The following is a 14,091-nucleotide window of genomic DNA, read 5'->3' on the forward strand; positions in this document are numbered from 1 at the left end:
CATTACTCTTTTAGCAAGAACATTTGCTTGAAGGGTTGAAAACACTGGGGCTAAATCGTTAGTAAATTAAAAAAACACGACAAATGATTTCAACTAAAGAATTACTTTTGATGAATAAATAGCCTGTGTGGATCAACTACAAACAATATTTTCATTGAAGTTGAGAAAACACTAATTCAGTACAAACTGAAGTGGAGTTTGTTACATCTGTTAAGATGTAATTTTACAACTGATGTTGTTAAAAATACGTGTGTATCAGAAGAAGGTTTAGTTGAACAAATTTACAAAGCTTGTGAAAATGTTAGGTGTTTAAATCCTGTGGTTATTCATTGTATTATTCAATAGTAGGCACTTTGTGAAAAATGTTGTAATCTAATCATATGGTTATTGAACCAATAATGTCAACAGTGAACTTCATTTGCTCTCCTGGACTTGACTATCATCAATTTCATGGATTTTTGTCAGAAATTGAAACTGAATATCCTGAATTGCCTTATCATATAGGACTTTGATGATTTAGAACTGGTAAAGTTTTATTGTGATTTCTTTTGAGTTCAGAGTCATGATGAAAATTTTTTTAAAAATCAGAATATCCCTTTCACCAATGGAGAGACTTTCACCAATGGACAGATCATCCAAAATGAAAATAAATAAGGAAACACAAGCTTTAAATGATACATTAAACAAGATGGACTTAATTGATATTTATAGGACAATCCATCCAAAAACAACAGAATACACATTTTTCTCAAGTGCTCATGGAACATTCTCCAGGATAGATCATATCTTGGGTCACAAATCAAGCCTTGGTAAATTTAATAAAATTGAAATTGTATCAAGTATCTTTTCCAACCACAGTACTATGAGACTAGATATCAATTACAGGAAAAGATCTGTAAAAAATACAAACACGTGGAGGCTAAACATTACACTACTTAATAACGAAGTGATCACGGAAGAAATCAAAGAGGAAATAAAAAGTACCTAGAAAAAAATGACAATGGAGACACGATGACGCAAAACCTATGGGATGCAGCAAAAGCAGTTCTAAGAGGGAAGTTTATAGCAATACAATCCTACCTTAAGAAATAGGAAACTTCTCGAATAAACAACCTAACCTTGCACCTAAAGCAATTAGAGAAAGAAGAACAAAAAAACCCCAAAGTTAGCAGAAGGAAAGGAATCATAAAGATCAGATGAGAAATAAATGAGAAAGAAATGAAGGAAACGATAGCAAAGATCAATAAAACTAAAAGCTGGTTCTTTGAGAAGATAAACAAAATTGATAAACCATTAGCCAGACTCATCAAGAAAAAAAGGGAGAAGACTCAAATCAATAGAGTTAGAAATGAAAAAGGAGAAGTAACAACTGACACTGTAGAAATACAAAAGATAATGAGAGATTACTACAAGCAACTCTATGCCAATAAAATGGACAACCTGGAAAAAATGGACAAATTCTTAGAAATGCGCAACCTGCCAAGGCTGAATCAGGAAGAAATAGAAAATATGAACAGACCAATCACAAGCACTGAAATTGAAACTGTGATTAAAAGTCTTCCAACAGGGCTTCCCTGGTGGCGCGGTGGTTGAGAGTCCGCCTGCCGATGCAGGAGGCGTGGGTTCGTGCCCCGGTCCGGGAGGATCCCACGTGCCATGGAGCGGCTGGGCCCATGAGCCATGGCCGCTGAGCCTGCGCGTCCGGAGCCTGTGCTCCGCAACGGGAGAGGCCACAGCAGTGAGAGGCCCGTGTACCGCAAAAAAAAAAAAAAAAAAAGTCTTCCAACAAACAAAAGCCCAGGACCAGATGGTTGCACAGGCAAATTCTATCAAACATTTAGAGAACAGCTAACACCTATCCTCAAACTCTTCCAAAATATAGCAGAGGGAGGAATACTCCCAAACTCATTCTACGAGGCCACCATCACCTTGAGACCAAAACCAGACAAGAATGTAACAAAGAAAGAAAACTACAGGCCAATATCACTGATGAACATAGATGCAAAAATCCTCAACAAAATACTAGCAAACAGAATCCAACAGCACATTAAAAGGATCATACACCATGATCAAGTAGGGTTTACTCCAGGAATGTAAGGATTCTTTAATATACGCAAATCAATCAACGTGATACACCATATTAACAAACTGAAGGAGAAAAACCATATGATCATCTCAATAGATGCAGAGGAAACTTTCGACAAAATTCAACACCCATTTATGATAAAAACCCTGCAGAAAGTGCACATAGAGGGAACTTTCCTCAATATAATAAAGGCCATATATGACAAACCCACAGCCAACATCGTTCTCAATGGTAAAAAACTGAAAGCATCTCCACTAAGATCAGGAACAAGACAAGGTTGCCCACTCTAACCACTCTTATTCAACATAGTTTTGGAAGTTTTAGCCACAGCAATCAGCGAAGAAAAGGAAATAAAAAGAATCCAATTCGGAAAAGAAGAAGTAAAGCTATCACTGTTTGCAGATGACATGATACTATACATAGAGTATCCTAAAGATGCTACCAGAAAACTACTAGAGCTAATCAATGAATTTGGTAAAGTATCAGGATACAAAATTAATGCACAAAAATCTCTGGCATTCCTATAAACTAATGAATAAAAATTTGAAAGTGAAATCAAGAAAACACTCCCATTTACCATTGCAACAAAAAGAATAAAATATCTAGGAATAAACCTACCTAAGGAGACAAAAGACCTGTATGCAGAAAATTATAAGACACTGATGAAAGAAATTAAAAATGATACAAACAGATGGAGAGATATACCATGTTCTTGGATTGGAAGAATCAACATTGTGAAAATGACTCTACTACTCAAAGCAATCTACAGATTCAAGGCAAACCCTATCAAACTACCACTGGTGTTTTTCACAGAACTAGAACAAGAAATTTCACAATTTGTATGGAAACACAAAAGACCCCGAATAGCCAAAGCAATCTTGAGAACGAAAAACGGAGCTGGAGGAATCAGGCTCCCTGACTTCAGACTATACTACAAAGCTACAGTAATCAAGACAGTATGGTTCTGGCACAAAAATAGAAAGATAGATCAATGGAACAGGATAGAAAGCCCAGAGATAAACCCATGCACATATGGTCACCTTATCTTTGATGAAGGAGGCAGGAATGTACAGTGGAGAAAGGACGGCCTCTTCAATAAATGATGCTGGGAAACCTGGACAGGTACATGTAAAAGTATGAAATTAGATCACTTCCTAACACCATACAAAAAATAAGCTCAAAATGGATTAAAGACCTAAATGTAAGGCCAGACACTATCAAACTCTTAGAGGAAAACATAGGCAGAACACTCTACGACATAAACCATAGCAAGATCTTTTTTGACCCACTTCCTAGAGAAGTGGAAATAAAAACAAAAATAAACAAATGGGACCTAATGAAACTTCAAAGCTTTTGCACAGCAAAGGAAACCATAAACAAGACCAAAAGACAACCCTCAGTATGGGAGAAAATATTTGCAAATGGAGCAACTGACAAAGGATTAATTTCCAAAATTTACAAGCAGCTCAGGCAGCTCAATTAGAAAAAAGCAAACAACCCAATCCAAAAATGGGCAGAAGCCCTAAATAGACATTTCTCCAAAGAAGATATACAGACTGCCAACAGACACATGAAAGAATGCTCAACATCATTAATCATTAGAGAAATGCAAATCAAAACTACAATGAGATATCATCTCACAGCAGTCAGAATGGCCATCATCAAAAAATCTAGAAACCATAAATGCTGGAGAGGGTGTGGAGAAAAGGGAACACTCTTGCACTGCTGGTGGGAATGTGAATCAGTACAGCCACTATGGAGAACAGTATGGAGGTTCCTTAAAAAACTACAAATAGAACTACCATATGACCCAGCAATCCCACTACTGGGCATATACCCTGAGAAAAGCATAATTCAAAAAGAGTCATGTACCAAAATGTTCATTGCAGCTCTATTTACAGTAGCCCGGAGATGGAAACAACCTATGTGCCCATCATCAGATGAATGGATAAAGAAGATGTGACACATATGTACAATGGAATATTACTCAGACATAAAAAGAAACGAAATTGAGCTATTTGTAATGAGGTGGATAGACCTAGAGTCTGTCATGCAGAGTGAAGTAAGTCAGAAAGAAAAAGACAAATACCGTATGCTAACACATATATATGGAACTGAAGAAAAAAAAATGTCATGAAGAACCTAGGTGTAGGACAGGAATAAAGACACAGACCTACTAGAGAATGGACTTGAGGATATGCGGAGGGGTAAGGGTAAGCTGTGACAAAGTGAGAGAGTGGCATGGACATATATGCACTACCAAACGTAAAGTAGATAGCTAGTGTGAAGCAGCCGCATAGCACAGGGAGATCAGCTTGGTGCTTTGTGACCGCCTGGAGGGGTGGGATAGGGAGGGTGGGAGGGAGGGAGATGCCAGAGGGAAGAGAAATGGGAACATATGTATATGTATAACTGATTCACTTTGTTATGAAGCAGAAACTAACACATCATTGTAAAGCAATTATACTCCAATAAAGATGTAAAAAAAAAAAGAAAAGAATTTCCCTCAACCATTGTTATTGAACACTAAATTCTAAAAGCTTTGGAAATTAGCTATGTAATGAATTAAACCTAAAATTACAATATCATTCTGTGCTTACATATAGAACTTATACTCCATTAATGTCAGGATGACAACTAATGTTGTTTGAATCTCAGGTAATGTCAGGCAGTTTTATATACTTCCTGTACTGTCAAACATTAAAACATGAAGCCAGATCACCATTCCCACCAAATTTGTAGCTGATGTATTTTTTGAGCTCAAACTACATTTCCAGGTGTGAATTTTGGACTTCGGTACAAATATTTTGACATTTCAAAATCCATTTAACTGTGCAGTTGAGGAATTCCCACATAACTTTCAATTAGAAGTGATGAATCTCAACGTACTGACATGCTAAAAAGCATGCAATATAATTTTATAAATGCTTGCTAAGCAATAAATATGCTCAATTAAAATATGCTCATGGATTGATACTAGTATTTGGCAGTACCTATCTTTTCAAAGTGAAATACATAAAATCTCATTACATATCTTCATTTACAAGTGAATATTATAGTGGATTTTGTTGATAAGCACTAACTTTGAGTCCCAGTGAAAGGAAATAATAGCACCCTCGAAAGATTTCTGTCCTTATTAGTAGACTGGTGTTACAATAAATTGTACCCAGTTATTACTATATTTTGAATTTGTCGATAAAATATTTGTGAATATATTTTTCTCTTTTGCTATATTAATACTTATATAATATCCTTGATTTTGCCTCATGGGGGCAAAGCCTAAAATATTTACTCTCCAGACTTTTATAGAAAATGTTTGCTGACTTTTGTTGTAAGGAATGACACCAATTTAACCCATTGGAATGTCTGAATCAACCTTATCAATTAATGGAATGACAAATAATGCAGTACTCTCACATGTTAAGCAGGACCTCGGGTTTTGTTATGTCTGTTTTTGGCTGTTTTCATTTATAATCTTAACTCGATTTTGGTCTTTGTTTAAACATATACTGCAGTTATATTGGATTGTGTTAGGGAAATACTTTTTGAGTGAGTGAGTTGGGAAGATTTGGAAATATGTAAAATGTTAGAAGGCAGATGATATGTTAGAAGGACAGTTTGATCTTAACCAAATAAATCATGGAAGGCAGGTGGATTTTTTGTATTGAGGTGGATTAGGTTGTATATTAGGAGAAATTCACAACTTTTGCTTGGTTGGTTAGGAGCCATCCTCTTCGGTTTAATCTGTTTAATCTTGAGAAAAGCTAATAGATTTGTGACATGGGAGAGAAGGTCATCCATAAATTGCTATGCTGCTGCAATTGTATTTTAAGAAAGAGTTTCCAAGAAATGGTTTATTTCTTCAACTTATGTAATAGAGAAGAAGTAAATAAGTAATAGAAGTAAGTAATAGAAGTAATAGAGAAGAAGAGTTGTCAGAAAAATTACTTCAGGCAACTGTAACCCTTATTCCACTTGGGTTTTTATTAACCCAAATGTCACAATTAATGTGACAGTATTAGGAATTTGCAATTCATAATGTTTTAGGAAGTTGGGTCTCTTTAAGAGTGCTGTATGATTTAAATAATAATAGCCAATGGTTTGAAGATATACAAAGTATTGTTATAAGTATTAGAAGCTTGTTATTATCCACAATAATTGCTTTAAGCTTTTGTATCTTTTAAATACAACCAAATTTTTAAAAATTTTCTAACTAATGCATGTGGGTGATAAAACTGCAAAATATAAGCATATGAATGTATATAAATTGTATTCTTAAGTGGAGTCATTCTATACATACTCTTGCATCATCTACTTTTCTTAACATATATGAAATCTTCTTAGTAGTGTACAGTGCTTTCCTGCTTTCGTGTATGTAACACAATTCATTTAATTTAGTTATTTATTGGTGGACATTTATGTTATTTCTACTGTAGATTTTTTTATTGCCAGCGGCAGATGCAGATTCTGTCGAGCCTGAAGCTTACAAAATTTGGAGGGGAGGAACATCTAACAGAAAAGCTATACAAATTTGCAAATATAAAATTAAGTATGGGGCCTTGGAATGTATCATGCAGGTGTGGTTTCTGAAGGTTATGTGTCATTAGCATCATAGTAAATTCACCTTTGGTTATTGCGAGTATAAGTCGTGGCACAGTAAACATCCTTGTATTTACAGCTTTGTACACTTGTTGAAGCATATATATTGGATAAATTTTGTGAGGTGGAATTACTAAGATGGAGAATATTAGTTGTTAAGATCATGGACTTAGAGTTTAAGCTGCCTGGGCTCTAATACCAGGTCTTCCACATACCAGCTCTGTGAACTTGGACAAGATCCTTAACCTCTCTGTACTTCAGTTCCTCATATGATAATGAAAATAATACTAACAGTTTTGTTATAAGACTGATGTGAATTTAAGTGCTATTTCTAAAGTGCTTAAAACTGTGCTTGTCAGTCAGTACATGTTAAGTATTATGTCAGTTTTGTGAGTTTTTTTTAATGAGATAGTGTCATTTTATGACATTTAGATATTTGCGTCATGATTCTTTAAGTATACCATGATATCTAATTAAAAATTTTAAATAAGCCTTTTGAACTGTTACTGTTATATTTGTGTACAGAACATATACAACAATGACATCGTAGTGAATAGTTCTTTGAAATTTGCAAACTATTTTTATGTTTATTAAGTCATCTATATATAACCTGTATATACTGGAATGTTTTCCTCTTAATTCATTCCACTCCAGGTGGAGAAAAGGGATAATATTTTCCCCATATAATTCCATTCTTCTAAATCTTCTTTGTCTTTTGTACTTTGAATTTGCAACCGTGGGTCTGTAGAGATTTAGAAATATTAAGAAATTTTGACTTCAAAGGCTTATCTTTACTCAATTTTTTATTTAAGAAGACTTTGCATAAAGCTCTGCTATGCTTTGTTTGTGCTAAGGCTGTAAAAGATTAAAGCCTGAAGAAGAGGTACTATTTTTTTTGACATGATCAAGAGCGAGATAAAGTAGAGGAAACTAATATTATTATTCCTTTTTCTGTGATCTTCTTCTCCTTCCCTTTTTCTTGTCTCCTTTCTTTCTTCCTCCAGCCTTCATTGCTCAACGTAACAGGTAGTAAATTCTAGCTAACATAACAGACCTGCCAGAGAACAGAAGTATTACTAGCTCTTCTAGGCCTTTGTTTTAACTTCTAGGACCTTTCCAGCTCTTTAGAGAATCTAATAAGCTGGTGGTAGGTTTCTTTCTCTTTCTGGGTTAAAATTGTTTTAGCACAAATCAGAAATTTGAAAAGAAATCACGAGTACCACCTCATTCTTCTCACAAATGAGCTGACATGTGTACGTCACAAGTTTAGCATAAACAAAACTTCATATTTAATTCTTCATTGAAAGCTTATATGATATTTTTCAGAAGGCTGAATGATTGCTAAAGGAAGTAGAAAGTATTAGCAGATTTGGATTTTAATATACTTGGCTAGAATTGCCACGTGCCAGTGGTCTCTGATAGAGGGAGTTAGGCAGTCTAAGGTGGTTTAAACAATGGATCAGGACTCTGGCTTTCACCTCATTCCTCCCTTCTTACCCCATTTCAAAGTAAAAAGAGGGCAACACTACAATTAACTAGAGTAACTATGATGCTCACCACAATCAACTGTCTTCCCTTGAATTTTTCCAAGTGATAAATATGAAGAAATCAATAGTAAAACTCCCCATTTTTTGCTTCCTTTTAGATTTGTGGTGATATTATTACTGTCATGTCACATCAAATCAACATGTATGTGTATGTGTGTGTATATGTGTGTGTATAGAGACATACTGTTTTGTTTGCATCAAGAATAACAAAGACATGCAAGCTTATGTTAATTTCTCATGGAACCGAAATTCTTCACATTTCCAAAAAGTTAGAGTTCTTGGAAATGACACTGTTATAAAGGGAAAAACAACTTTTAATTATGAATGGCTCCTCTACTTTCAATGTAGCATTCTTGCAATTTCTCTACTTTACTTGTCCTTAATTAGGAATAATGTATAAATAATATAACCTGTTCTTGAGTTTTATTTAAAATACACTCAATCCTACCTCTGCCTTGGGAGCAATGTTAACTTTTGCATCCAATGTTAACAAAATATTCTTTAAAAAAATAGAAGACAATTTTTTTTTTCTTTTTTTTTGGCTGTGCCATGTGACCTGTGGGATTGTAGTTCCCCGACCAGGGATCGAACCTGGGCCCTCTGCAGTGAAAGCACGGGGTCCTAACCACTGGACCGCCAGGGAATTCCCTAGAAGACAATATTTAAAGTTACTTTTCAGAAAAATATTTTTTATGAAACTAGTAAAATTGGTTAATAATATACAGTTACATTTATAGGGAATATACTATGCTTCCAAATCCATGTTAGGAACTTTAAAACTATTCATCATAGTTACAGGAACTCTTTAAATTAAGTATTAATTTCTGTTTTATTAGGGAAGAAAATGGAAGTTTAGAAAAGCCAAGTAAATATTGAACATGAAGGTGTCTGCTTCTAGACCTGTTGTCTGTTATACCAGAGTAAGGTGCTTTACAAAATGCAGTAGAGGTGTACAATTATAAACACAAATAATTCTCTTAATCTGATGTAGAAAGGTAAAGTGATTAGCTTGACGATAAAATGTTTGCATGAAAGGAGTCAGCCCTGTACTAATGACATCTATATACAGAGAACTAAAGCTTCCCTCACTGCACCACTGCAGTAGGGGTTCATATATCAGTTTAGCCCATATGGTGGGTGAAAATCATAAATTGTGCTGTTCTCACATTGAGGTAGCTCTTTGGTTTCACACTCTAGATAATTGAGAATGATTGGAATCAGGAGAGCCTTGGGAGTTATTAGGGAATTGCAGAAAAAAGCTTAATGTGTGAACTCATGAGAAAAACAAGACATAGAGAACTGAGTTGAGCACATACTTGCAGAGTGTGCAAGACACTGTGCTAAGTGTAAGGGATGTGCTGTGAAGAGTAAGCCATGGTGCCTGCATCTTACAGTTTGGTGGGACTATGTATTTATTTCAGGATGGAGCAGAGAATATGGTACAGTGAGAAGAATTGAGAAGAAACTAGGGAAAGAAACAGTAATAGTCAAAGAGAGGAAAGAAGAAGAAGAGAGGGTTGGAAGAAAAAAGGTCGATGTCTCTTCTACTAGAATGTAAGTTTCCTGAAGCCAAACTTGTTTATTGTTGTATCCCTAGTGTCTAGGAGCATGCCTGACACAAGGTATGCTCTTAGTAAACACCTGTTTAGATGAATGAAGGAAGAATTGAGAAGAGAGGTGAATGGAAAATTGAGCAGGAAGAAAAGAAGAGAATAGAGAAAGGTATAGGAGAGAGAAGTAAAAGAACAGAGGAGAGGAAAGTGATAAAGAGAGGGAAAGAGCTTTCTACCAAATTCAGCTTTGATGCAACATGGCCAAGGCAGTGGTGAGAAGCTTGTCTTTATTACCTCTAGACTGGGGTTGGGACGGGTACAGAGGTAGGGTCCTGTGTTCCAGACTTTCATGCTGATTAAATGAGATTATATATATGGCAGAGTTTTATAAAGAGCAAAGCATTATGTGTGAGTGTTATTTACTTATGTATTTATAGTTGTTAATAAGTAGCTTGAAGCCAGAAGTTGAAATGTAGGTTTCTTGAGAATGACCTCTAATTTTAATACAGTAATGCTTTCTGTGTCTAGTAGTCAGGATATGAACTATTCTACAAAACTGAATTTTCCTGATAATCAAAGCTTATATTGTCATCAAATTCAACAAAATAATTTTACCAGATTTGATGTATGTCTCTTGTAAATATATATATATTCTTAAAAAAATACCTATCTAATTTAACCTTTCCCTTATGATTCTGGATCATTATTATAAGCATCATTGATTATGTTTTGCTATAATATATTACTGCCCTCAGAAACCTGTTGAGATTTATTATGTTGCTTAACTCTTAACATAGATGAAGTAATCTGGATTACTGTTTTTTGAGTTCTTCTGATTATGTCTCATGGTTTTTCTGTCTCTTCTATCTCTATTACCTATTATTTAATAGTTTAAAAATCAAATTAATTTTTGTTATAAGAGATTTAACTAATATAGATAAATATAGAGTAAAATACAAGAGGCTTTTTTGTCCTTAAATCACGCTTTATTCCAATCCCAAACCCCTCAGAGTGATGATGAAAGTTTGGTTTGTAGTAACCTGTTTTTTCTCCACACATAAATACATACATAGTGTATTAATCTGCTATGGCTGCCATGATAAAGTACCGTGAATGGGTGGATTAATCAACAGCATTTACTTCTCATTGTTCTGGATGTTAGAAGTTCCAGATCAAGGTGCTGGCCAGTTTGGCTCCTGGTGAAATTATTTTCCTGGGTGTAGACTGCTGCCTTCTTGTGTACTCACATGACCTCTTCTTTGTCTGGGATTGGAGAGAGAGACAGCATGAGCGAACCCTCTGGTGTCTCGTCTAAGGACACTAATCCCATCATGAAGGCTCCACCCTCACAAACTCATCTAACCCTAATTACCTCCCAAAGTCCCTCTCTCCAAATACCATCACTTTGAGGGTTAGGATTTCAACATATGAATTTTGAGGGAATACAATTCAGTCAGTAGCACATATACACATACATTTATTTCAATATAAATGGAACCATGCTATATGTATTTTTCAGCATCATGCCTTTTAATTTAAGACTTTGCCTTGGAAGAATGTTTTATGTGTGCACCTCATTCTTTTTAGTGACTGTATGCTCTGTATCTTAAATGGATTAAAATTTATTCAGCTATTCCCCTGTTGATGAACATTTAAATATTTTTTAGTTTTTTGTTTTATAAACAGTGTTATAACAAACATCTTCATATGGACTGATTGTGTGCACTTTGTAAAGTATTCTGGTAAGACAGATTTTTAGATGGTCAAAGAATATTCTAATTTGAAGTTTGAGAGACAATTCCAAGTTGACCACTAAAAAATTTGTGCTAGTTTTGTCACATCAATAGGGTATGTGTCTTCCTTCCTTCCTCCCTCCCTCTCTCCCTCCTTCCCTATATTTTGAGTTGTTCTGATTATGTCTCATAGTTTTTCTACCTCTTCTATCTCTATTACATATTATTTAATAGTTTAAAAATCATATTCACTTTTGTTATGAGATTTAAATAATATAGATAAATATAGAGTAAAATATGAGAGGCTTTTTTGTCCTTAAATCACCCCCTATTCCAATCCTATACCCCTTCCATCCTTCCTATATCTTCCTTCCTTCCTTTTTCTTTCTTTCTACAATATTGAGAATACTGAATATTATCACTTTTTCATGCTTGTCAATTTTAGTAGGTGAAAAATCTAACTTACTATTCATTTAATTTGCAGGGTTTTTTTTTTGTGATTCAGGTTGTAAATATTTCCGTGTGCTTACTGATCATTTGAATTTTTCTTGATGAACTTCCTGTTGTGTTTTTTGTCCATTTTCATAGTAGGTTGACTTTTTTCTAAGAGTTTTTCTACATGAGCTTTTGCTTGTAATTCCCAATGCAAATATTTCTTCGAAGTTTGACTTTTACTTTTGACTTTATTTATCATCTCTTTAACTTTAAATAAATTCAAATATTCATATACTTGGGTTATTTAATATTTTGTATATTTTGGGTTTCATGTCTCGCTTTAAAAAGCTGAAGATAAAAATTTTAATGTGATATGATAGCTGTGTATGTATATTTTATGATTATAGAAATTTTATTTTTCCTTTTTGTAGTTGAACTATAGTTGATTTAAAATACTGTGTTAATTTCAGGTGTTCAGGAAAGTGATTCAGTTATATATATATATATATATATATATATATATTCTTTTTCAGATTCTTTTCCATTATAGGTTATTAAAGGATATTGAATATAGTTTCCTGTGCCATACAGTAAATCCTTGTTGCTTATCTATTTTATATATAGTGGTGTATATCTGTTAATCCCATACTTCTAATTTATTCCTTCCCTCCCTTTCACCTTTGATAACCATAAATTTGTTTTCCATGTCTGTGAGTCTGTTTCTGTTTTGTAAATAAGTTAATTTGTATTATTTTTTAGATTCCAGCTATGTGTGTTTTCGTGGTAGAAATATTTCTATTCAGGACCAAATGCATTTTATGTGACCAAAAATTGTCTGGTCTATGGGTACATATTAATTTTACGTATTTAATTGTACTCAAATCTATATATTAATAAAAAATACCTCTATTGTAATATGTGACAACAGAAATAGTTTATATTAAATTACCATGTGACTGAGCCTTACTTTCTTTTCTTTAAAATAAGGATAACAGTATCTATCTCATATGTTGTTGTGAGAATTAAATGGGATAATATATGCAAATAATACTAGATGTTATTTACTCAGATGCCTCCTAAGTACCATTCATTGTTTATACATTAGTGTATTTCATCTTCAAAACAATGCTCTGAAGCAGGTATTACAGTACCCAAAATACTAATGAGAAAATAGATCCAATGAGCTTAAGCAAGTTGCCCAGGATCTCAGATAAAAAGTGGCAAAGCCAGATTATAAATACATGTTATTCTGAAAACAAAAATCATGTTTTTTTCACTATACACTCTTCCTGGGAGATGACAGGTATTTTTTACTTTAGTCCTTTTCTCTTTCTCCATTTTCAGTTTCTCTTTCTCTTTTGCTGTTTGATGAATAAGACTCCCTAAAACAGACTGTCCAAGAGTACTCACTGTGATTATTGAAATGTTCTTTTCTCTGTCCAAAGGGGTAGCCATTAGCCACATGTGTCTGTTGAGTGCTTGAAATGTGGCTGATGGAACTGAGGAACTGAAATTTTACTCTTAATTAATTAAATTTATATTTTTATATGCATTAACTTTTTTTTTTAACATCTTTATTGGAGTATAATTGCTTTACAATGGTGTGTTAGTTTCTGCTTTATAATAAAGTGAATCAGCTGTACGTGCACATATATCCCCATATCTCCTCCCTCTTGCGTCTCCCTCCCATCCTCCCTATCCCACCCCTCTAGGTGGTCACAAAGCACCTAGCTGATCTCCCTGTGCTATGCAGCTGCTTCCCACTAGCTATTTTACATTTGGTAGTGTAAAATTACATGCGACTACTGTTTTGGACATTGCAACCTTAGATATATGAATCCCTTTTTTTTTGTATGTATAAAGTGAGTGTAATTAATGTATTGATTGATAATGAGGAAACTGTTCATTCTAGGTTGAAAACTTTAGCAGAGGAACTTATACAGACACAGCAGATGCTTTTAAATAAGGAGGAAGCTGTCCTGGAGTTAGAGAAGAGGATTGAGGAATCTTCTAAGACCTATGAAAAGAAGTCTGAGTGAGTAAAACAAAAATAATTTGAAGGAAGAAAGTTTAATTGATGTAATTTTACAGAAGTACTTCAGTTACATGGAATTATGGATGTGTAATTTCTAGAAGCT

At 34.2% G+C, this 14,091-nt stretch overlaps 1 protein-coding gene across 3 annotated transcripts in view; it reads left to right on the forward strand.

Moving 5' to 3' along the window:
* The window catches only part of FER (FER tyrosine kinase), a 466,095-nt gene that overhangs the window by 134,343 nt on the left and 317,661 nt on the right, over positions 1–14,091 (forward strand). For all 3 annotated transcript variants that reach the window (XM_082651708.1, XM_082651707.1, XM_082651709.1), the window contains one exon: positions 13,866–13,988. In XM_082651708.1, coding sequence (XP_082507834.1) covers positions 13,866–13,988 — 123 coding nt within the window. The remainder of the gene's footprint in view (positions 1–13,865; positions 13,989–14,091) is intronic.

Source organism: Grampus griseus (assembly GCF_964374135.1).
Source record: "Grampus griseus genome assembly, chromosome: 3".
Classification (NCBI taxonomy): domain Eukaryota; kingdom Metazoa; phylum Chordata; class Mammalia; order Artiodactyla; family Delphinidae; genus Grampus; species Grampus griseus.